At 36.2% G+C, this 26,837-nt stretch overlaps 1 protein-coding gene across 4 annotated transcripts in view; it reads left to right on the top strand.

Annotated features, from left to right (window-relative positions):
* Positions 1-26,837, top strand: part of LOC145671200 (putative phospholipid-transporting ATPase IIB) — a 252,247-nt gene that overhangs the window by 195,162 nt on the left and 30,248 nt on the right. For all 4 annotated transcript variants that reach the window (XM_081740065.1, XM_081740057.1, XM_081740074.1 and 1 more), the window contains 4 exons: positions 11,609-11,770; positions 14,832-15,008; positions 21,371-21,541; positions 23,164-23,352. In XM_081740065.1, coding sequence (XP_081596191.1) covers positions 11,609-11,770; positions 14,832-15,008; positions 21,371-21,541; positions 23,164-23,352 — 699 coding nt within the window. The remainder of the gene's footprint in view (positions 1-11,608; positions 11,771-14,831; positions 15,009-21,370; positions 21,542-23,163; positions 23,353-26,837) is intronic.

Here is a 26,837-nt window from a genome sequence, read left to right as displayed (position 1 = left end):
GCAGCAACACGGCCACGTAACCTAGCATGACGAAGCCTTCGCAGAGCTGTATGCTTTCTACCAGGAAAGAGAGAAACTTCCCTTAGCTGTCTAGACGTCCTTAGTGGGTCTAACCGGGCTTCGTTTACTAATCTCGCATCTTGGGCTTCGGTTGACACATGCGGACGACCAGGAGATCGTAAATTATCAGTCTGACCTGTAGCACCATATTTCCGAATCCATCGCCTTCCTGTAGAGGCCGGGTCACCTACTCGCCTGCTAGCTGCAGTTGCAGAATAACCTTCCAACTCCCATAAAGTAATTACTGCTGTACGTCTATCCATAGTTACCAATGTTCTGAGCTGTGAGAAGGAAGCAATAGGTAAAAGCTAGTACCTGACGTGTGATTGGTTACTTGCACGACACGCCTATTGTGGGGAACAGCGTTGCCAGATCTAGCATAATGATGCTAGATCTAGCATAATTTGCATGTCTAGCATCTTGCTTTTAGCATCCTGCCCAAATCTAGCACAATTTCAGCAAGTTTATCAGAAAGCCGTAAAACCTGGAGATGAGAAAGAAGTTGGTCGTGGGAAGAAAAAGAACGGCAGAAATGTATCCTCTTCCATTGATTCATACAGTCGGTAAACCATACAGGCAGTCTTATTTTCCGAAGTAAGTTCGAAACGTCTTTGGGATTTTTTGTGGCTCCACCCAGGGTTTTCTAATCCTTTAACTCCGAGGCATGGGCGGAGCCATGGGGGCCATTCTCCCCCCAACTTTTTGACAACTTCGCCATCTTTATTTCTGACTTCATGATCATATTTATTCCTGAAATGACAGCTCCGAGACCGACCAAAAATCTGCCGCCCCCCCCCCTAGCAGACGATTCCCAACTCCCCTTATGCTGCGAAGTAATTTTCTTTCAAAATATGTAAACAAAAACTTTGCATTCATTTATACGATATATACGCCATTGAGTCTGGCAACGACTGCATTAATTTAGCTGAGTTAAAATTTTGGTGCGTGAAGTATTGCATTCTTGCTCTCTGTGTATTTTAAGTTACGTTATCGTATCTCAACTTCGTTTTTTTAAACTCCTGAATTAGTAATTATGAGGATCTAGCATAATTTGACCGAATCTAGCATAAGTTCGATCAGGTTTTGGAATAATTCCGAGCTGTGAGTCTGGCAACGCTGGTGGGGAACGACTTGGTCAACGACTCGCGAAAGAAATCTGAAAATGGTGTGCCGTAATAATAATATCAAAAACAGTTTTTATAAAGGAATATTAATACATACGAAAAGCTGTTTAAAGAATGAATTGTTATACTGACTTTACACGTATAAAAACATATACCAAACAGATTGAGCGATATGATGATAGCTGTTTTGAGACAAACTCTTTCGAAGTCCAACTTCGGGTATCTTCGGAAAACAGTAAACTAAAGCTGCTGGTTCGAACCTCCAAAGCCAACCTTAGTAATCGGGAAACGATGTACAGATATGTTTTTCCTTCTGTTAAATATAATAAGACATGTTGAAATGGTATTAAGTGTAGAAAAAAGTAACATTGAAATACTTAATGATACAATATTTCGAGACTATGTATTCACACTCTCGTTTCGTCATTGTGATTTCCATACGGAAAAGAGCATTTACGTATGAGCTCAGTTATATTTCAGAAGCAGCTTCCGAAAAGCGGTCATGTTAGCTCAGTGGTACACCACCGAGCGTTTAAATCGTGAGTTCGATACCCGTTCAGGTGAAATTCTTTTATGATATTCTACTTTCCTCAATGCATGAAAATTATGTAAAATAGTTACATTACAATTCATCAGTTGTATATATCAGTTGAATATATATATTCATATCATCAGTTGTATATATCAATTGAATATATATATTCATATCATTTCACGACATAAGTAATTCTTATCTTTAAAATATAACATCTGAGGTATTGACAGAACGTCGGTGTGTTATGTGTGAATATTGAACACAAATTTAAAAAAATCGTGTAATAGCAATAAATAAGTTATGTAATGTATTTATTTGCAGCTACTTTCATCACAGATAACTTCTCAATATTCGCATTACAGCATTTAGGTAGAGCATATCGAAAATCGGATCGTGGTCCAAGACAAAAAACTAGCTAGCCCCAAACTGTCACGTAAGAAATTCGCGAATCGCAAAAGTAAAGTGAAGAGATTGAGAGCGGTAATTCCTTAATCGCTCTCTCTCAACTCTCTCTTATCTGCATTTATACACATAAAAGTGTATGTATGTATGTTCCAACATAACTCATGTATGCCTAGGACAGGGTTTCTCAACCTGGGAGTCGCGGCCCCTAGGGGATCGCGAAGATAGGCGGAAGAGATAAATATAGTTAGAATCTAATACCAGAAATTATTTTTAAATATTATTTTTAATTTTGTTCTGATAGGCATACTTTTGTTTTTTATACACACTGTAAAGAACAATAAAAAATAAGTCTACTGAACATTTTCAAAGGGTGTAGAATTCGTGTTACTATTCGGTTCAAAGTCTTGTCGTCGCGAATTCTGTCGAGAAATTTGAAGCTTAAAATATACAAAACGATAATCATGCCTGTTGTTCTGTATGGTTGCGAAACATGGTCGCTTACTTTGAGGGAAGAACATAGACTGAAAGTATTTGAGAACAAGATCCTTAGACGAATATTCGGACCCAAGAGGAACGGGAATGGGGAATGGCGGAAACTTCATAACGAGGAACTACATAATTTATACGGTTTACCCAACATTGTTAGGGTCGTCAAGTCTAGAAGGCTTAGGTGGACAGGTCATGTAGCTAGAATGGAAGAAAGTAGAAACGCTTTCAAAATCTTGACTGGAAGACCAATCGGAAAACGACCATTAGGAAGACCTAGGCGCAGATGGGAGGACAATATTAAGATGGACTTCGCTGAGATACGAATACAAAGTAGAAACTGGATCCAATTGGCTAAGGATAGAAGTCAGTGTAGAGCTTTTGTGAACGCGGCATTGAACCTCCGGGTTCCATAGGCCATAGAGTTAGTTAGTTAGTAGAGTTGTTTAAAAATGAATTTAAATCAAAGAGGTATGATATAAAACTAATGAGAACTGTATATAGAAATACTAGAAAAATACACATGCAACAAAACCTGCACATTGAAATACAATTAAAATTAAAACCTAATGAGACACCTAAGCATGGTGTAATTTCACTAGTTCAGCAATGTCCGGTTCAATCTTCATGACGAACATTATCAAGCCACTTTCAACTGATAAGCGATTTCTTATCTTTGTTTTAATGTTTACCATAAAAAACACACTTTCGCACAAGTACGATATAGCAAATGGAATTATTACTTTTAAAGCAGCAATCCCCAGACCAGGATATTCTTCTCTCCTCATCAGGCAGAACTTGTCCAAGTCTTCGTTACAAAAAAACAGTTGCAAAGACTTGTCGCATGATCATTCTATTATTTGGTAGAGAAGTTGTGGGCTTAGATCGGATACGTTAATGGCCTCTTCAATGAAGGAGTTTAACATCCATCTTGAACCAGCACCTTCGTCGTTGGGAATATTGATATTACAGTTACTGTATCCACTGTCAGTGCCGGGCGCCGAAAAAAGGGGCCACACATTTCGGAGGAAGTGTGTTACTCATGTTAGGAAAGTGCATGTGCACATGGGTAAAATAGAAGGAAAAAACTAATAAAATGTGCTCAAAATTAAGGAAAGGTAGGGTTTATTTTGAAAATGTTATTGAGCTTCGTGCCAACCATGGTGGCGCTTCGTAGCTAGTCTGTCGACGTCACTCATATATACGGTGACATCGTACTATACTCTCGCCCCGGGCGCTGATTTTCCATGGCACTGTTCACTATAAACAAAAAAATGGATTCTACTATTATAGAAATAGGCATGTTAAAAATCCCACACAAGCTTATTATAAAACAAATTATAAAAGGGTCGCTGGCAAGAGCGTGTGATAAAAGGGGATCGTGATAGGAATTAGATTGAGAACCACTGGCCTAGAGTAATTTTAACCACATTTCTTATAGTTTCGAAAAGAGTGCTGTCGGGTTACCTATGGTGAATGGGAGGGGAATACATATAAAAGATTGGTAGAAAATGATCGATATTAGATTCATAGTTTTCGGGGTCGCTTAGAAAAATATTGAGACTTTCAATTTCGCTTAACTCCGATTAAGCTCTCATTAGTAGGGATGGGCACGAACGACTTTTCTTTGAAACTCGACTCGACTCGAAACAGACATCTTTGAGGTCTACTCTTGGACTCGGCGCGAAAAATATCTTCCAACTCGACTCGGATTAGAGTCAAGTCGAACCAAAACGAGCAAAATCCTGTGTGTAGTCCTACCTGGACAATACATAGACAATAATTATTCTATCATCAATTATACTACTATTACTACAAATAATAATAATAATAATAATAATAATAATAATAATAATAATAATAATAATAATAATAATAATAATAATAATAATAATGATAATAATAATAATAATAATAATAATAATAATAATAATAATTATTATTATTATTATTATTATTATTATTATTATTATGACAACACCGTGTACAAACATGAACAATAGATGGTTAGTAAAGGAATACTAAAAGCTAGTTGACTGCCGACGTCGGTAGTCATGAACTCTACAAGGCAAAGACATCGTTCATCACTCTAAGCTGTAAGCGTCGGTGGACTACAGATGGTCAACTATTGACCTCTCGCCAGAAATTGGTGGCCCCGCAGCGACGATCCGTGGTGGCCCAAGTTTCATTTTGAAAACTTTACTACCAGCAGCAGAGACGCGATGAAACGCCAACGAACCACAAAATTACTCTCCCAAAATATGTCAAAATGCCTATATGTGTGATTTGTTTATATTTAGGTGAATCAAAAAACACAAAACAAATACCCGGGGTGGACGCAAACTATCAATATTACGATTACTAGGCACGTGTTCTTCTGACTTCCCCACGGAAACGATCATAAAAAGCTTGGTTGTTGAAGGATAAATCATTGACGTCTTAATTTAGCCAAGCAGACAAACCCCTACATCTCGAGTTCTAGAAGGTGATACCGTGAACCGTTTCAGATTTATTGCTTCCTGGTGGAGTACTATCCATGAGCAAAATTTGAGCATAATAGCCGACATGCATCTTCGGTGCCTCTTATCTTTAGTACAATTTTAACCAGAGATGGTGTGGGTCAATGAAAATTTGATCCACGACCCACCATGACCCACTATCACCCACCACCCAAATGCCCCATTGGCCCACTCTGATCTATCAACCATCGTGATCCACTCTGGCCCACCACCAACTATGAACCATTGTGACCAACTCCGACCCACCAAAACCCATCGACATCAACTCTGACCGATGGCCCACGTCCTCCTCTCCATTGGCTAAAGAGGTTACACTTGTAATAAAACAAGACTGTGAAATTATCACTTATCGGAGTTTGAATTTCTACCGTTAATGGCTCAAGCACCTCTCTGTTACAATACTGGTGGGTCTGACCTTTACGATATATAATGGCAAAGTGTTTCTCATCTTCCAAATTAAAATGAATTTAAATTTATCATATATAATTATTTCTTTGTTGCCTTACAGACACATTTCAGTAGAAAATAGGGTGAAATTTGAAAGTTTCAAATCAAGGAAAAGTAGACCAACGTAAAAAAAAAACAGAGAGAGAGAGAGAGAGAGAGAGAGAGAGAAACTAATTTTCTCTATAATTAAGCATGCCGTACTAATTGAAAATGCCCATGTAATTAAGTTTAGAATACAAATTTTATGGCCATTTTTCTCTAACTTTATGGCTTGATTGCCTTATGCTCGGAACGCTCCATATATTAAACACCAGCTTCAGCAATTATAAATAGAAAGCAGTGGGTATAAAATTCAAAAAGAACTTTAATTTGCATTACTCAATCTGTTTCTCAACTAATATCAATCGTTTTCGATTATTTTTACAAATCAACCCACTACCAATTACCAATATATAGAAAATGCACCCCCGTCCCCCCGCTCATAAAAGATAATTTTAAAAAATGCCAGGACATATTCTCTTTACTTTTAATAAAGAGTTATATGCTGAATTTCAGCTCTCAGTTGAACGGCTTGTGAGATACTCAATTTTTCGCTCATGTGGTTCGGATTCCACGTTAATCAGTAGGTCCACGTCTCATATAGCCTCGCTGCTGAAAGGGACGCTAAACTCAACTCAACTCAACTCAATTTTTCGCAAAAATTCGGACTTCTACTCCCCCTAAGGATATGTATTATAATGAAAGTGACACGCGTATGATAACTTCCCAGTTGGGATTGGAGCCTGATTATATACCAAACGTCAATTTATTTGACTTTGCAATTTGACCGTGATGATTACGCAGACATAGTTACTTTCAATTTTTTATGATACATATCCTTATTTCATATGTTACAGATGATTCAAAAATACTTTTTCAAGCAGTTAGCTCCTCTAGAATCTCACAGGCTGCATCCCAAAATCCAACTCCTACTATCCTATGACAATCCAAAAGTGACTGAACTGTTTTTATTAGGAGCAAATGACAAAAGAAAAATGGAGATCTTGAAAGTAAAATGTAGAAAAGCTCGGTGCCCCCAATAACTACATATTTCTCCGCCCCTTCATCCCGAACTTAAAAATAAAACTTAATTCGAATATGGTTAATTAGTGAATTTATTACAGTTAAATTCCACTCACTACATGCTACAGCTACAACTATGTAACAAAAAATAACAACTGTGAAACATGTTCTGAATTACTATTAAATTTCTTACGCTATTATTAAACATATTAGAATAGTAAAAGAGGATTGTTCGTGAAATAGTATATTTTCTCTTGATTTATAACTTTTTCATACGGAAAAAAATAAAATATTATTCAAGTTTTAAACTTTGCACTCTGCAAATATGTTGCCCTCTAGGCAATGGGACTAATGTGAAATGTGGACTATTGTGGACTAATGGGAAATGCTGCACTGTTAGCGGCGCTGAAAACTTACGATTCGATTCTAATATCGAATGATTTCGATATCTTTATGTCGCTACGTAACCACCCTGGGTGCTAATGGGAGCTTAGTTGGACTTGAATTGAAAGTAGAAACATTCACCTAAGCGACCACGAAACTATGGATTCGATACTAATATCGACCCGTTTCTAGCATTTTTTATATGTATCCCGACAGTACTCTTTTTTCAGACTGTAAGAAATATAGTTAAAATTGCTCTAGATATATCAGAATTATGTTGAAATACACACATAAATCCACTTTTATATTCTGTATAAATAGAGAGTGAGCGAGCGAGCGAGAGAGAGAGAGCGACTGAAGGCATCACCATTTCCACATTGCAAAAGCATATATCAGGAATTGAATTGAAAATCTATGTAAAGACTTTCTGCTGTGGCATGCTTCATAAGGACAATTCCAGTCTGCTCACGTGACCTTTGGGGTTCATGAATTTGTTTGTGAGCGTTCCGACTTTGGATTCTCTGTTTATACCTTCTGTTTATGCATCGAATAACTTTTCAAGAACATAAATGACATTCTGTATTATGAATGTTGAGAATTACCCTCTATATGACAAATAGCTGCAAATAAATACACTACATGATTTATTTATTGCTATTGAACGAGTTTCTTAAGTTGTATTTACATCCTCATATATAATACCGACCTACTGTGAAAATTATCTCAGATGTTATATTTTAAACATAATAATTACTATGTTCTGCAATGATTATGTTATATATACACAACTTATGTATTCTAATGTAATTATTTTATATAATTTTTCATGCATTGCGGAAAATATAATTTAAAAAAAGGATTAACCTAAACGGGATTCGAACTCTCAACCTTATGATTTGAAATCCGACAGCTTACCAATGAGCTAGCCCAAGGACTTCTAGAATTATGCTTCTAGCGATGTATAACGGATCTCAAGATAATTATGACATTCATATCCATTACAAACGCTGTTTCTGTTCTACTTTGACTTTTATTTTAGTACTCAGGCGATAATTATGTTCTATTTCTTAACTTTGAGCATTCTTTTACATATGGAAAGATTCTTTAATGTATTTAAATGTTCCATTACGTATGGAGAGCTAAATGGCAAACAAGCATGTGCTGACATTAAAAAAAAAAAAGGTTTAGAAATATTGTATCATTAAGTATTTCAATCAATGTTGCTTTTTTAAACACTTGGTAACAAGTCTTATTATATTTAAAAGAAGAAAAACAAATCTGCAAACTTTTTCCCGATTGCAAAGGCTGGCTTGGAGGTTCGAACCTGGCTTACTTTTTCCCGAAGATACCCGAAGCTGGACTTAGAAAATTATTGCCTCAAAACACCAGTAAAGAATGCGCTCAACCTTTTTGAGACAAGGTGTACCAGGAACTCTTTTCCCTGTTGCGAAAGGTGGCTGATCGTTTTGTGAGGGAAAATGTGATGGCAGAAATGACAAGCACTCCAAAGTCAATGAAACTAGACATCTACAAAGAAAGTAATTTGAAGTTGGCCCGTGATATTGATATTGGATTTGGAGCAAAAAATGCATGCAAGAATTTGAAACAAGCTGATGTACTACAGTTCAGGAATGACTGCAGAACGTTTTTAGTCTGCAACAAGTTCACAAAGTTGAGTGTTAAATACCCCCTCAAGATGAAGCTTGTTAGAGGCGCAACTTGCTTGGATCCTGAAGTGATGTTGAATGAGGACCTCCGTTCTTCACGTGTGAATTCAGCCCTGGAAGAATTTGTGGATAAGAAGTACATTGCTCCTGAAGTTGCTGATCTGGTAAAATACAACTACATTTGCTTCTGTGAAAAAAGGAAGGTGAAAGAAGCTTTAAAAGCTTTCTCCAGGAAAGATTATAAACTTGACCAGTACTTAATGAAGCTGATCACCGAAACCAGCCTTGTTGAACCAGCTACACTGAAATTCTTCAAGCAACTTCTGATCATTTCATGGTAATGCTGCAGTAGAAAGGTGCTTCTCTGTCAACAAGGAATGCCTTGTAGAGAATCTGGCAGAAGACTCTCTCATTGCTCAGCGGTCAGTGTATGGTGGAATCCAAGCAGCAGGTGGTGTGAAGGCCGTTGCAGTCACAAAGCCTTTGATACTATCTGTGCGAAATGCATTGTCACGAAGGCGAGAAGTCCTCAAAAGGTAAAAAAGACACCTACGAAGAACAAGAGAAAGCAAAACGCACCATGTTGAAAGACTTAAAATGTTTGGAATTGAAACGTAAAGCTCTCAGTGACTCAGTAACTTCAGAACTTGATGGAATTGATGTTCAAATTAACTCATTGAAAAAGAAGTTGAACTTGTGATATTCAATCAAGATGTCCATTTTTGTGTTCACTTTTTTTTTAAAGTTTTGATGTGATACTAGTATGCAGACTGTGAGAAAAAAATATTCGTAAAAGTACCCTTGAAAAAAGAGAAGAAAGAAGGCATCAGACCCCATCCAGGATGAAGGTTCCATTATGAACAAATTCAGTAGGTCTTATCAGTATGTTTATGTACGCTAATTTCAAATATGACACGATGGGAAAGAATTGTATATTTACGTAATCAGTCTTTTCTTGTAAACGAAAATTATAAATTTAGAATTCAGAGTACATAAAATGCAAATAAAAAACCTAGCTAAATGTAACGGGACTGTTCACAAGATTTTTTTTTTTTTAATCTATAGAACCTGGTAAGCCTTAAACCCATACTTGAACCGCAATTAAAAATTTCTTTACTGCCTTTTAAATTGCTCTTGCATTTTAAAATTAGTTGTCAGCTAATCGACATTATGTACATTAGACAAATAAGAACATAATGTGATCTTAATCTTAACCGATGCACCAGTGATGGTAGGGGTTTATTATTACTAATGGTAAATTTTTATCGCCATGGTCATGAAAATTTGAACAAAAAGGTCATGAAAAGTCATGAAAAAGTCATGAATTTACTTTCTGGTATTCCAGTAGACACCCTGCATAACATAATATAGCAGTCACTTATTTTCTATCTATTATAGTAACTAGGAAGATGAATTTCAAGTGTAATTAGGTTTCCTTGTGGCTGATTTTCACAGAAATAGTAGTTCATTCCGATATTTCTTGTTTCTTTTGCCTGCTTGTACCTTTTTTTTTAATCAATCTTTGGTATATGAGAACGATAATTGTGGGTATATGAAAAACATAATCCAAATGAGCAACATTGAAAATTCATTCTACTTACCAAACTAGTAAAGTATGTTTTCAACATAGTTGCATATTTACTATAATTTTTCATGTAAATGGGATTTTGATATACAAAGAATAAAAAAATATACAACTGGACCGGAAAACAAATTCGAGTTTCCGGCATACCACTCCCAGTCCAGTAGTGTATTATTTTCATTTTTTGTATATCGTTGAATGTGCTTATATAAAGAAATTAGTGTTATAAAATTAATTATTTCCATCAGTTATCATAATGAATGTATTTTTCTGTTATTTTGAATCGTTAAAATATTCAGAGCCTTTGCTAAAGTCAAACTCTTAAGTGTCAATAAAATCATAATTGTAAGCCGAAGTGATTAGTTAACATTGTCACTCTGTAATGGGTTCTAATCACGTGGCTAATCACCATGATTATATAGTTTTTCTAATGCTTTCCTCATTTCTATCAGGCTAATTCTGGCTTGTTTTTTCTTGCCTGGACTGCCTTACATTTTCTATTATTTACAGTCGTTTATGCTTGGAAAGCAAAACTACTCCAGTAGCTGTGCTTTAAAAGTGGTAATAAGTAAAATTCTTTCCATATAAACTCAACGATACTCACTTCTGCTGCTCCAAATGATTAGAGATTGTGTAAATAATAAGGGTCACCATAGTGTAGTGGTTAGAGCGTTGGACTTACGTCCGCATGGTCTCGGATTCGATTCCCAGCCGGTGCTTCCCAATTTTCGGCGTCCACCCAGCGTCGTGGGGCAAACTGGGGAGTCACATGAATAAAAGACGGAGTCACATCGCGCTGACCACGTGTTCATTGCTAGACTGGACGTAGTTCAGCTGGTCAATAACAGATGGCGTTGGAGCGGCTCAGGCCCATAAGAAAAGGGTTGTTACGCCAAATGATGGTGATTTGTGTAAATAATATATTGAACATCGAATTTTCGCTGACGACTGTTAGTAAGCATTAAGCATTATGAAGACTTAAATAAGCTACAGTATTTATAGTAGGGATACTGTATATGGAATTTAAATTTTTACACTCATAAATGAAAACATTATGTTGCTTCGTAGAATATATTTCATACATCTTTTTCTTCTTTAGTGGTTGTGATAATAGTGAAGGTGCCAGTAATGTTATTCCATCTTTAATCCAAAGTATCCATTGTCCAAATTCAGTTTTGATTCCGTCCTTCGAGCGGAAAAAGTCTTATGCCTGTTTTTCTATGAATGATGAAAATATTTTTTTTTAACTAATTCCATGATTTTATGCTTGGTGCATTTCAGATCCATCATTATATTTGTATATTTTTACGTTCTGACGCATTACAATTGACTTGCAGGTAGCGCTAGTGAAATGGACGGAGAAAGTAGGACTTACACTTGTTAGACGAGATCTAACGAGTATGCAGCTGCGTCCTCCAGCAGGGCCTCCTCTCGTCTACACTATTCTTCAAATTTTTCCTTTTACATCCGAAACGAAGAGAATGGGAATTATTGTCAAGGTGAGAGAAGTGAATTATTTTATGGTATATAATTATTTTATGTTTTGTATGTTACAAACGCGTTATAATAGGTTGTCTTTTTTATATTATTATTATTATTCAAGTGATTCCGGGTCACACGAATGATATAATATACAGCAATGATTACGAGGTAGCTTCCATGATATCCATTGAATACTGAACTCCATATTTGATATTTTTGATTATGGAAAGAATATTTGGGATTCCTGTATTTTCATAATGTGTGTATAGGCTTTAAAATACAAATTTAAACCATTATGTAAGTTGCTAATTTATTGACAAGAAAAAAAGCTTTATTATGATTTCATATATATATATATATATATATATATATATATATATATATATTGTAAAACTTTGTGTAATTTTTGTTTCATATATAAGGATGAGGTAGAGCTGTTAATAAAAAGAGCGTCCGGAATCGACTCCCACTACCAGTATTTTATTATAAAAGGTTCCTCTATAAAAGTATTTTTACAAAATACTATACAAATTGATTTCTCTATAATCAGGGTGAGTAAAGGTGGTCTTTGACCGTAAGGTCGCAGACAGGATCTCCAGCAGAGCCCCGTAGCAGGCAAAGAGGAGTGGATTTTAGATGCCCAAAGCTCCGAAGCAAGCAGTGGGTAGGTTAGATGGCCAACAGAGCCCCGAAGCAGGCAAAGCGGCTGAAGTTGGGATTCCCAGTCAGAGCCCCGAAGCAGGCAAAGCCAGGAGAAAGGATAGGCGTATTCCCGCAGCAGACTAGAGGCCCTGGGGTTAGGTTACTCCTAAAGTCCCGAAGCAGACAGTAGGAGGGTCACCAGGAAACTGGTACCGAGCTGGATTCTTCTGTCCAATTTATAGCGTTCCTTGGGTAGCGGTGGCGCTGCTGCTTCAATTTTCGTCTTCTGCTCCGTGGGAGGGGCTAAACGTCGTCTGCAGGTGATCGCAGGTCCCCCTGGTGGAAGTTTCTCTTGACGAAGCACGAGGTGGTGTTTATAAACACTTGATGCGTGGATTTGTTTGTAAACAACTTCACATGGGATATTACAATATATATATATATATATATATATAGAGTGAACCTAAAAGATGCACACAAAATCCGGGAGATGATTCATGACATCAAAAGAAGACAAAAAGTCCTGTTGCGTATTGTCAAATTCTGCGTCGTGTAAAAGTGACAGGCGTGCCAATTTGAAATCGAAAATCGAATCATGACAATTGGAACAGCACAGAAATATGTGTACATACTTCGGGAGATGATTCATGATATCAAAAGAAGAGAGAAAGTTCTCTTGCATGTTGTCGAATTCCGCGTCGTGTATGAGTGACAGAGAAATGCCAACTTGGAATCGAAACTCGAATCTGACAATTGGAACGGAATAGAAAGATGTGCACAGCGTACTTGACGCGGAAGTCGATAACATGCAAAAGGACTTTCTGTCTTCTTTTGATGTTAGGAATCGCCTCCCGAAGTATGTGCACATCTTTCAGGGTGACCCTGTATATTACAGACTGCTTTTGGATATTATCATTTTCGAACTGAACCCGGAAAAATCAATCCTGGAATTTTCGACCTGAATCCAGTAAAAGTCAATCCTGGACAGGTAACAGACCCTATGCTATTAATTTGTATTCTACATTCTAATTCGCATTGAAAGTGTTATGGTCAATATAATGGAAGTTCAAAAAATGCACAAACTAGATTATATCTCCGATGTGTTTCATATGTTTCGATATTTACTTCGTTTATTCAGCATTTTAAAAACAAGTCTATCATATTCAAACCTTTTCGCACTTACTTGCAAGGTTTAATCCAGGTGATTGGAGAAAGTACTGTTTTTACGAGACATTGAGGTTTTACATGCCATTTAATTTTCTCTCGTGTGTGAATGTTTTTACTTGTATTTTAATTAACTTATTCGTAGTTTTATTTTATTGCCTTTGTCTTCGATTTGTTTTACCTGAATGTGTTTGTGTCGTAACTTCTCTTTATTGTTTTTTCCATACGCACACTTGTTACTTATTTATTGGTGCCGTATGCTGTGACCTTTGTTTAATACATGTTTTTGTCTCCGTGAGCCTTTTACATTATAATCATCTTGTGTTCCACTTAATTGCTTTAATTCAATCTTTGCACAGGTGGGAAACGATCTCGTTGTTGGGGCACCCACAAACTGTCTTACCCTTATCGTTACCCTTACCCTTAAGTATTAAGCGCGTTCGGAAAGTAACCTCAGATTGTTCACTGTGCGTGAAGTAGTGGGGGCAGCTCTACTATCTTTGCACAGACTGCGCGGTAGATCAGTCTACATCCAACCGTGGTAGAGTGAGGGTTGTCTGATCACTAGTTCCACTTTTGTAGCATTTCAAAATGTGTGCTACAATAAAAAACCTCACCAAGTGCGAGGTGCGAGCTGTTGCACGTTTTCTTACGGCAAAAAATATTCGACAGCAGCTCTTCATCGAGAACTTTGTGCCATGTATGGACCAAGTGTGATGAGTGAAGGAGTTGTTCGTGAATGGGTTCGTTCATTTAAATGTGGACGAACAAACATTCATGACGAAGAGAGGACTGGCAGGCCATCAGTGGTCACTGATTAACTCCTTCAGAAAATGGATGGAAAAGTTCGTGAAAATCGGCGTTTCACAATCTCGGAGTTTTCCGATGAATTTCCACAAATTTCCAAGACTCTGTTATATGATCTCAGTGCTTTAGTGATGATGATGAGCTGAAAGATGCCGTCACAGGTTGGCTCAAGACACAAATGAGAGATTTGTATGCTGATGGAATTTCTAAGCAGATATATAAGTGCTTGAATGTTTATGGAAACTATGTTGGAAAAATAGAGCTAAGAAGTAATTTTCCGATGTATAATAAATTCTTCTTATTTACTGTGATGTTTCTTTTTTAACGAATCGGAAGGTTACTTTCCGAACTGCCCTCATTTTTCTGGACATATATGCAGTTAATACGAGAATTATGTAGTATTAAAATTTAGCACTTACACTTACTTGTAAAATTAATTTTGTTGTTTCGGTGTTGTCTTTGTAGGAAGAGCATACGGGTGAAATTCTTTTTTACCTCAAGGGGGCAGATACTGTGATGTCAGCTATCGTTCAGTACAACGATTGGTTGGAAGAAGAATGTGGGAATATGGCAAGAGAAGGTTTCAGAACGTTGGTTGTAGCAAAAAAGACATTAACTGAAGACCAATATCTAGACTTTGAGGTAAGTAACCAGTTTCACGTGTAGTTGATTCTCTGCTGTTAACGATGGGTGATATACTAAAGTCTTATGAAATGTGTAATCACAGGGCTCATAGCGAGTCACTTTTTAAACTAAAAGTTACTTTTTTTAAAAAAAAAATGTCATTAAAAGTTACTTTTTTGGGAGGCAAAGTGACTTTTTCGTGGGATTTATGTTTTGCATTTTCAGTTTTCTAAGAAAAATATAAAAATAAATGGAAAAAGGCAGAAACTTGTTACTCATTACTCTTCTGAACGCTTCAGTACTTGCTGCCACATGTGAAACAGCTTTATTCTCACTTTAGCTTTTATTCTTTCTAAAGCACAGTAGATGGTTGGTGGATGCTTAAGCTCTCAAGGTGCGGTTGAGAACCCTTCTGTGTCTATTCTTTCTTCTATCATAAGTCTTTTAGTTTTCTCTTGTAATAAGTAACGCTCCCCTCAACGTTTTTTTTTTTTTTGGTGTGTGTGTGTGTGTTTGTTTGTTTGTTTTTGTGTGGTTCATCATGCTCGTCTTGTGTTATGCTTCTTGTACGTTCTTGCTAAGATAAATATAATGTCTGGGATGAAGAAATTCGGAAATAGGCCAGAACTGATTCCACGTACTCAGAAGCGTCTTACATCTTCTAAATCTGCTTACCGTAACTACAAAGCATGCTTAGAAAACCTAAGTAAGGGGGAAGCTCAAAAAGAAGTAAAGAAGAAAAGGTGAAACAAAACAACAAACAGAGACAGAGGTGATGGAGAAATTGACAAAGGAAAAAAGGGGCATGATGAGATTTTGGTCACTTTTTGGCCACTTTTTCGTGTGCTTTTGGTCACTTTTCAACTACTTACAAGAGACCAGACCAGTATGAGTCCTGTAATCACATTTGCTCTTTATGCAATGGAGGCTACCATAACAGTAGAGTATGACATAAAAACTGTATGTTTGTGATAGTTTTAACCCTTCAAAGGTCACGCAAAGATTCCCCCAAGTGAACTCACGCTTAATTGCTTTAATCGCCCAGTGTAAAGAAGAATATAGCTATAGTCATAATCGTAATTTACAAAACTGTCACTGTGAAACGTTAAAATGGCTTATCCGGTTTACCAGAAGGACCAGACAGTGTCACGTGATCAGATTAGAAGTCACTTTGTATGTTAAATCGAATCTGGAGATTTCAAATCCAGATGAGAGATATTTCAAGCACGTAACCTCTGCGTGGGGCGCCCTGAGTAATTCGCAGAAGATGCATATACTTATTTATTATTATTATTATTATTATTATTATTATTATTATTATTATTATTATTATTATTATTATTATTATTATTGATTTGACTCAAACAACTTGACTTTTAACAATGTTTTATCAATATTTGTCTTACGTGGTATACATCGTTTTGAAGCTCTTCATTGTATCTTTGCAATAAGCTTTCAATTAGCAGGATGTCTACTGATACTGGAAATACTGGAAATAATTGAATTACACTGGAATTTATTTTTGATACTGGAAATATACTGGAATTTTGATCCACATATTGGAAAAAACATGAAACTGGTAATTTGTCAAAAATACTTTTTTTGTAATTGTTTTATTAGTCTTAGAAACAATTTTGTATCGATTGAGAGTGTATATTTTTCCAAAGAAAGAGTTGTATACATTTTGTAATTAGACATGTAGAGCAATAGGTCGAGTGGAGGTCTGTGAAGGTGGTTGGGAGGCCCTTTAAAAAACGTTTAAAACAATCAACGTATTTCAAAAAATCACGGCTAACTAAATTTATTAAAAATATTCTTTTGATGGTAAAACAATTACAAACCCGAAATCATCAAGAATGTGCTTATTCCTAAAAACTTTTTTAAAAATCATTGTATTAGGTATTGGAATTTTGCTGATAGTTATATTGATTACACTGGAAATATACTGGAATTTTGAAAATGAAACTCAGTAGACACCCTGATTAGCCATCTCCTTATTTTAGATTTTGAGATATGTTTCCCATTGACTTTAATGTTCATGTTTCATAATGTTCTACTATGTTCCTCCATTTGAGAACAATTTGCTTTTAGAATATAGAATCTACATCGTCTCTTCTGCATTTGAGCTTAATTTCAGCCACTTCCCCCAAAATCTGTTCACATCATTGCAACGGGTACGCCCTTTCTACAGAAGTGCATCAGAAGTGCATTTTTAGCTTGGGGTACGAAGTTGTTCCAGAACATTGACACAATTTAGTTAGTATGTAGTGAAGAAAAAAGAGACGTATACTGTAATTGTTAACAATTGCTTTACAGCTGCTGATAAATGAGATTGTTTCTTGTGTTTCGATTCTTTCTTTTTCTTGCTTTCTTCCTCTTCTCTTGTTTCGTACTCTGCTACTGGGTCACTCCATATGAAATCTACCAATGATAATTGCTGACAAAGTTTAGTTTTTGATTAATTTTTTACCTAAGTTTGTACCATATTCTGGGAGTTGAAAACGGGTATTCATTTATTTTTTAGCCGCGCAGGTTTTGTCGTAGCGGGTTCACCTCTGGTGCTTGGGGCCCCGGGTTCGATCCCAGCCCTCGCCAAGTGAACTTTGTGGTGGATGAACACCGTGTGCGTGGGTTTTCTCGGGGTTCTCCCGTTTCCTCCAACTTTCTTCATTCCACCATTTCATTCATTACTCATTACCACCGTCTCCTTTAGCCACCGGCATAACCCTGGGACGTAAAACTCAAATATTTCCATTTCCATTTTTGTCGTAGCGGCCATTTTGTATAGGCGTCTGAGCATATTTTGCACTTTTCAGAGGTTTCTGTTAAACGTTGTAACTTTTTAGGTTTTAAAGATAATCAGTTCAAACCAAAACCATATGAAAGACAATGGAATGGACAACATTCTGTGTTCTGTTGACATTGAGACGTACTTTAGAACGTCGGGGAGAAAGCTCTGAACATTGATGTTGGAAACCTAAAAATGTCCGTTTTGGAATGGACATTTTGAAACGAAATAAATGAGACTCACCTTCAATTTTTTGTCTACATAGAGACTAGATAATAGACAACGTCCCAAACAAGTTTCAGATTTGAGAACCATATACTTCATTTTTTGGAATTTTTTTTTAAATTTAAACTTAGCTTCCAAATCTTCCAAAAGTCATTTCGAACTTCTCAGACTGTTTCCGACATAAATCTCACTATAAATTCGACACAAATCTCTTGTAAGTTTTGATATTTTATTTTTCATCTTCCCTGCCCCGCCCTCTGTAGATAAAGATGACTTAAACGGCATTGGGAACGTCATTATTCATTTCAGTGACTCAGGAAACAATGGATTCGACATTAATATCGGTAATTTTCAGTTATTTTCCCCTGCCACAATTTTACACTTCCCACCGGGTACTGATGGAGGGGTAAACTTACTTCAATATCATCTGGAATATCACTATCTAAATGACTTCGAAAACTATGGATTCAACACTAATATCGATATTTTCAAAAGAAAAATCATTTTTGTCTACCCTACGCACTCCTCCCTAGGAGTGCCCAGAGGATTTTGCCCCTACTGCGGGCTGAATTGTAAATTAAACGACATCAGGATTGCCACCAATTAACTTAGCGACGCTAAACACTAATGATTCTATACTAATATCGGTCGTTTTCGATAATTTTACACGTCATCTGGAGTGTCACTATTTATTTAAGCGACCCTGAAAACTGCGGATTCGACACTAATATGGTCGTTTCTTATTTAAATGTTCCCCTCACCTCCCAAGGTTTGAAAAAACCCGGGTATTTTGAAAAAGCCCAACTCATCCGGGCCCACATGGGTTTTTTCTGGTATTTTCGGGTTTAATTGGATTTTTTCGAAATATTTCAGTGTATTTGGGGTAAAAGTGTTCAGATTTGATTTATATTTCAAGATTGTCATTGTCGCAACTTGCAACAATATTATGTTATTTTTCAAAACAGTCAATCTCGGAGAAAATCTACATGGCAAATTTAGAACGTCTCGCTTCTATCCTCAAAATTTAAACTTAAAAGTCCGAAAATTGCACCCTGTAGCGTGGATACCCTCTAGTTGAAAAATGGCCGCCATTTTGAAATTTTACGTTGGATGGCCGTCAAAATATATATACAGCTAATTTAGTGTGTCTCGTGTTTCTACTCTGACCAAAAAACCCAAAATTGCGCCTTGTAGTGTGACAAAAAAAAAAAAAGTCGCCATTTTGAAATTTTGCATTGGTATGCTGCCAAAATCTATACAGGAAATTTAGTGTGTCTCGTGCTTGTACCCTGAAAATTTAAGACCGAAAGTTGTACCCTGTAATGTGTGTGCGGTACAGGCAGACAAACGAACAAGTGTAGATCAGTTCATCCCAGGAGCCTTAGTAACGTTCGCCAAATATGAATACCAAATATATTAATTTAAAACAAAGATATCATTCATGGCAAATATTTTACAGCATAAAATAAATGGTTTTGTTTTTGAAGTTCACGTCCGATACTTTGCGCGTTCAATTACGGGAATTTCCCGAGCACTAGCAAGACGGTTGTTTCTTGAAAATGAATTTAAAACCATGAACAAAGAGATAATTCACATTTTATAAAGTAAGTGTTTCAAACTGCCTTAAATGAAATTAAATATCTTTCAGCTTAAAATAAATAGTTTTATTGTTGAAGTATTCACTTCCGATGCTGTGTGCATTTAATTGCGGGAATTTCCCGAGCACTACTTTCGCGACTTTTTTTCCCTCGAAAATGCAGCTTTCTTTACTGTACATCGACACTTCCACTAGTACGGAAATTTGAATTTAGCACTTGAAATAGTAGAGTTACATAGTCTTCGAGCATAGCTTCTTAAATCTGACAAGAATTTCTACGCTATTGTTGGTGTTGATTCTACAGAATGCTTATTTGAAGAGTAGCAACTAATGATGGAACTACACTACTGTTCTTGGAAAACAAAGTTTTACGTAAGAATACTGGTGTTACCATCATATGTATGAAATAATACAAATGTATTTACATATTTACTGCTGGTACAGGCACCTATGATCTTAAACTCGTCAAATGTATGGGGGATAACGTCTCCCGGCGTCACCGAGTCGGCGAGCACACTATTCACGGAAAGTATTTTCTAAAATATAAAATTGCATATTTTACTTCAAGTAGGCTATAAACACAATCCGTACATTAATTTGTTCTGTAATTATCTCAAGCTAAAGTAAGCTTTTTTATCCGTTCAGTGCATTCAGAACTTTATATAGGTCTAACGTTGAATGTTGTATACTTTAACATGAAAGCATCTAATTCGCCCAAGGAAAGTCCAAGATCTGATAAAAATCACTTTCAATGTGATCACCTTAGTTGTACCAGTAATATACTAACAAAAAGGTCAAAAACTCAAGTGAATTTTAAAGTGGGTTTTTTCAGGTGGGTCCAGCTCGAAAAAAGCGGGGTTTTTTTTGGGCTGGGCCCACTTGGGCAAACCCTGTCATCTTCCTCTAGGAGCTAGAGGGTCTTTCCCCAACTAGGAGTTGACCTTGGACTTGAATGGCAACAAAACTGTCACCAATGAACATAGGAAAACCGAAAACTATGAGTTCGACACTAATACCGATCATTCCCAATTATTTGTACCATCTTCATCTCAGGAGTACTAATGCGGGCTGAATTTGGATTGAAACGGCATCAAAAGTATCATTGTTCATCTGAGCGACTCCGAAAATTATGGATTTGACACGAATATCGGTCGTTTTTAATCATTTTTCGATGTCACCCCTCCTACTTCACCTAGGTGTGCTAGGGTGGTGGTCTTATGTTCACTGTGGGACTGAATTTGGGCTTAACGGGCACCAAAACTCTCCAATCAGCTCATGGACCTCGAAAACTGGATTTGACATCTCTGTTGGTCAGTTTCGATCATTTTTTTCTCCCCTCACTCCCTTAGGTATGCGAGGGGGGTCTTACCCCAACAGTACTCTTTTTTTAGACCATAAGTAATATTTGTACCAAGTTTGATTGAAATTGCTCGAAGCGTTCCAGAATTATGCTATAACATACACACACACACACATCTATTTTTATATATATAAAGATTAATGAGAAAAATGTGTATGTGAGAAATTTGTAGCAAGTAATTAATGTTTGTGTGCTTTGAAAATTATTAGGCAGTACTTCACTTTTTGTTTTTTCTTGTTTGTTGGTACTTGTATATACCCTTTGAAATAGGTCGTCCTTCAGTCCCTTGTACTGTTGTACTCCGTTAAACAATATCTCAAAAGTTCTCAGTTATCACCACATAAATTTAAAGTCAGCTATATGTCAGCTAGTAGTTGTATAATTTTTTAAAAAATCTTTTTTCTCGTTAGACAAGGTATAATGCAGCAAGGATGAGTGTTTCGGACCGAGCAGCACGAGTAGCAGCCGTAGTGGAGAGCTTAGAAAGAGAAATGGAACTCCTTTGTGTAACGGGTGTGGAAGATAGATTGCAGGATGGAGTGAGGCCTACATTGGAATTATTACGGAACGCTGGAATCAAGGTACAGTGTAGTTCAGCAGACATATTTACTGGAATAAGGATTTGGTGCAGTTGCGTAAGGCTTCTGTTAATCGACACGAAACAGGTTACTAAGTATTGTTTGTCGCGGAATAATATATCACCTTGATTCATTTTTAGATTTCTTTGCAGTAGTCGTTTCCTCCAATAATAATATATAACAGACTTCATCAAAGTTTACTATATAAATGAAATTAAAATTGTTACCTTTGATCTGCGTGAAGTTTATTTTTTCCCAAATTATAAACCATATTATACTAAGATACAGTAGTTGAAAATTCGGTAAATATATAAACTCCACGCAAATCAAATCTAAGAATCTTAATTGTATTTATAATTAGTGAGTTTCGTTTCACAGTGTGAAATACGGTAAACTTTCAAACTATGTAAATTCAGCACTCAAAATGGAAATAGTACATATATAACTGCTGGTTGCAATAGGACGATAAGATCAAAGACAGATTCTGTTCCTCGGACGGTAAAACCGGAAATGATTGATTTCTACCACTTCCGGTTCGAATAGGGGAGTCTGCGAAGGAGATGAAATATATTTTTGGGACGTTGGATTTATTGCCAGAAAATATTTCTCGATGTCATTTACAGTTTTTCCCTATGGAAATGAATATTGAAACCGGAAGTGGTAATATATTTCAAACACTTCCGGTTTCGGTAGTGTTGCATGCGGTAATGGTACGTTCTCTTGAGACGCTGAACCGATTTTTTTTAAAAATGTCACTATCTGTGTTCGTTTCTGCTCTATAACGATGAACGTTGAAAAATAGTTGATTTCTACCACTTCCGATTTGATTCATTGATTGAGATTTAATGGGGACGTCTGAACGTTGAAAAATAGTTGATTTCTACCACTTCCGATTTGATTCATTGATTGAGATTTAATGGGGACATCTGAACGTTAAAAAATAGTTGATTTTCTACCACTTCCGATTTGATTCATTGATTGAGATTTAATGGGGACGTCTGAACGTTGAAAAATAGTTGATTTCTACCACTTCGGATTTGATTCATTGATTGAGATTTAATGAGGATGTCTGATCGTTGAAAAATAGTTGATTTCTACCACTTCCGATTTGATTCATTGATTGAGAATAAAGGGGGCGTCTGAACGTTGAAAAATAGTTGATTTCTACCACTTCCGATTTGATTCATTGTTTGAGATTTAATGGAGACGTCACTTCCGATTTAAATAGTGGATTAACATAAGATTCGGAATCTATTCTTGGGACGCTGAATCGATTGCTGAAAACCGCTTCTCAATATTTCTTACCGTTTTTTGCTCCATGGAAATCAATGTTGAAGCCGGAAATAGCAGTAAATATCAACCAGTTTTGGTTTCAGTAGAGTGTTGCAGGTGATGATATGTTTCCTTAAGACGCTGTATTGATTACAGAAAAGAGCTTGTCGCCGTCTAATACCATTTTTGTTCTATATCGATAAAGATTAAAACCTGAAATGATTGACAGTTGTGCGTTACAATGCGTACGTTAATGTATTAAAAATGCATAATTTTTTTGCTTAGAAATATTGTTTTCTTGATTGAGTGTATTTGATTTTATGAAAATAAAATACTTGTTTATTTCGTTTTAGATATGGATGTTGACTGGGGACAAACTAGAAACAGCAACATGTATAGCGAAAAGTTCTCGGCTTGTATCGAGAACCCAGAGTTTACATGTGTTTAAATCTGTTGTTACCCGAACTGATGCTCATTTAGAGTTAAATGCCTTCCGGAAGAAACAAGACTGCGCTTTAGTTATTAAAGGGGATTCCTTAGAGGTAATTGCTCAAATCAAATCTTTCTTATCGATTATTGATTTTTTTCTATTACGATGGTAGGGAAAAATAAATAGTGTTATACAGAAAACATTATTATGTATTGATATTTCTATATACAAAAATGCTTGAGAATTCTGACAAATGCTTGATAGTTTATTTTTCAGTATGAGATTTAGATTTGTATAATAAGTAAATTCAGGGAAGTTAAATCGAAATTTATACAATTTAATAGAAAATTTAAAATGATTACTCTTGTTTTAGAACTCTTTGTTTCTTTTTCTCCTGATTTTTTTACTGAAAGTGCACAACACTTCACAGAGAGATTGCGAGCGGTGATTATATTTAGAAACAATCTATGTATTAAAATGCTACGTTTATATGTATGTAGTCAACGAAAGTTTATATGTTTGTAACCAATCCTTTCGACAGTGAGTTCTTGAGAACCATAGGTTCTAGAAAGATGCCGTTTTCACTGATTGATTGCAAATTTTGCGTGGATTGTCCAGTTCTAATTGAACATTAAAAAAAAGAGTTGTTATTTCTTTATTAGGTTCTTTAGAGGTACACTGGAAATATTGAAATTCTAAAAAAGTATCATATCCTACGAGTTATACATTCCAGCACCACATATTTGTATGCATGAATTGTATATCTCTCAGGCGTTTATTTCATGGCCAAATGATAATAAAAACGAAGGATAACCATTTCTCCAGTCTAAGATGAATCTTTATTGTTTGGAGTGTTTTACCAATTTATCAGTGACATAATTAATTGTGTATGTAATGTTTTCGATTATTACATACTGCATGCAAGAAGAAAGAAAATATTGATAATACATGAATAATTATTAGAAACTCCAATTGGAAGTAGGCTCAAATATTGCAAACGTGCGAGATATTGAAAAAAAAAATTAAAAAAAATCCCCCCTTTATAGTACCCCTTGCCGATTTTTATCAAGACGTCCTTCACCTGTGTCTGTAAAGGGACATGTACAGATGTGAGGAATGACAAGGAGATTCATGCTCATATGTGAATGATGCGCTGTGTAGATATCACAGGTTCAGCTAGTTATAAATAAAGCTTAGTAGTAATTACAGACCCGGATAGCATCTTAAATAGATGGAAAGATTTCTTTGACGACTTGCTTAACACGCAACCGAAAACTAGTGTGCGTGGAGAAAAGGAGATACACACCGCAGAACCGTATATTCCAGAACCCAACCGAATAGGAGTAGAAACTGCTATAAAGAAATTAAAGAAACACAAATCTCCGGGTGTAAACGAAATTCCGGCTGAGTTAATTTTAGCTGGAGGCGAAAAATTGTGGAACAAGATACACAACCTCATTCTCCTTATCTGGAACAAGGAAGAATTGCCACAAGAGTGGAAAGAATCAATCATTGTTCCAATTCACAAGAAAGGCGACAAAACTGACTGTAATAATTATCGAGGCATCTCTCTTCTGTCAACATCCTATAAAATTCTTTCAAATATTCTATTAGCAAGACTGACCCCATACGCAGATGAAATTATTGGAGATTATCAATGCGGATTTAGACGGAATCGATCAACTATCGACCAAATATTTACCATTCGACAAATACTCGAAAAAAAGTGGGAATACAATACCCCGGTACATCAACTATTTATTGATTTTAGAAAGGCGTACGACTCTGTTAGGAGAGAAACATTATACAACGTCCTTACAGAACTTGGAATACCGAGAAAGCTAATTAGATTAATTAAGATATGTTTAAATAAATCCCAAAGTAAAGTCCGGGTAGGAAAATTTTTGTCCACGAGCTTTCACGTCGAAAATGGCCTGAAACAAGGAGATGCGTTGTCGCCATTATTATTTAACTTCGTTCTGGAATACGCTATAAGGAAAATCAAAGATAGCAACCAGGGCCTAGAATTGAACGATATTCACCAGGTTATGGCATATGCTGATGACGTAAATTTAATAGGTGATGATAGGAGAACAATAGAAAGAAATGCAGAGATCTTATTAAACGCTTGCAGGGACATGGGTTTAGAAGTAAATGCAGATAAAACTAAATACATGGAAGTGCGTCGGGACCGGAATACAGCAAACTATGGATGCGTTAAAATATTAAATAATACTTTTGAAAAAGTGGATAGTTTCAAATACCTAGGATCAATATTAACAGAGGAAAATCATATTCACGGAGAAATTAAATGTCGACTAAAAGCAGGGAATTCGTGTTACTATTCAGTTCAACATCTCTTGTCGTCGCATTTCTTATTCCTATAGTATTTTTCGAGATACATTTGGATTGCGTGCTTTCACCCGGGGCCACTCGAGAGGGGTTCAAAGTTGATGGGAGGGATTTCTGGAGGAAATTTTCGCGACATTCTGTCAATTTTCCCTGTTCAAGTGCGTTATGGACCCCAATACATAGCAACTCGGGGAAGCTTGTTTCATGCTGAAGAGAATGAACTATAAACCATGACTTTCCAATGAACAGTGTTGATGCAATAACCATTTCACTGCGAGTCTACGATTTTCTTTATACTAACAGGGTTAATGGGACCCAGGGACTTACTTCGTTGTCCATGGCACCTAATTTTTTGTGCATGAACATGTCTTTGTTATCTTTATCGAATGAACTAGGTTTGATTCAGATGTCCGGATGTCACGTTCATGTCCGTTCCTTGTAAGCATTTTATTTGGAGTTGTTTCTGCTTCAGAAAAAGTTATAAAAAACGGACAATTCTACATACAGAGACTAGAATCTTTTTCACTGGTAACAGTAAAATTCTACAATATGATTAGCTTATGCGAAGAAAAAAGTCCGAATGTGAGATATATATATACCAATTGATAGATCTCGTTAAGCTGAACAAAATTATATATTCTCATGCGTAGTTTTTAGAAGAAAACGATTTTTTGTAAATCTAAAAATTGATGTACGATATTCACGCCACCTATTAAGATGAAACTGAACTAAGTGTATTCTCATGAATCTTCTGTACAGGGTTCCTACTGGTCAGGGAAATCAGGGAAGTCAGGGAAAATGGTGCAGGTCAGGGAAGTTCAGGGGAAAAAAAACTGGAAATCAGGGAAGGTTAGGGGAATTTTATAAAATATATTTTCTAGCAGTAATTGTATACCAATTTCAGATTAGCCAACCATTATAATGGACGTTCAGATTTTTAAGGAAGGTAATTGGAATGTACGTATGAGCACTTGATTACTATTTGTCTATAGAATAAATGTTCTCATATATAAACATTCACCGTTATTTATTCCTCATTTGTATGTCAACGTCATCCGACACATGTCATGAAAGTCAGGGGAATTTCCTGTCAAAGGTCAGAGAAAGTCAGGGAAATAGATTTCTGCAGATCAGTTGGAACCCTACAGTAATACAATCAAGATTACAGTATACAGTATGATGAGTACAGTACACGTTATATACTAATAATTTGTAGAGTTTTCGTCATTTTTGTGTTTCTTACAT

The sequence above is a fragment of the Thermobia domestica genome, chromosome 2 (genome assembly GCF_964235325.1).
Source record: "Thermobia domestica chromosome 2, izTheDome1.hap1.1, whole genome shotgun sequence".
NCBI lineage: Eukaryota > Metazoa > Arthropoda > Insecta > Zygentoma > Lepismatidae > Thermobia > Thermobia domestica.
This window is presented reverse-complemented; position numbering and strand designations above follow the sequence as displayed.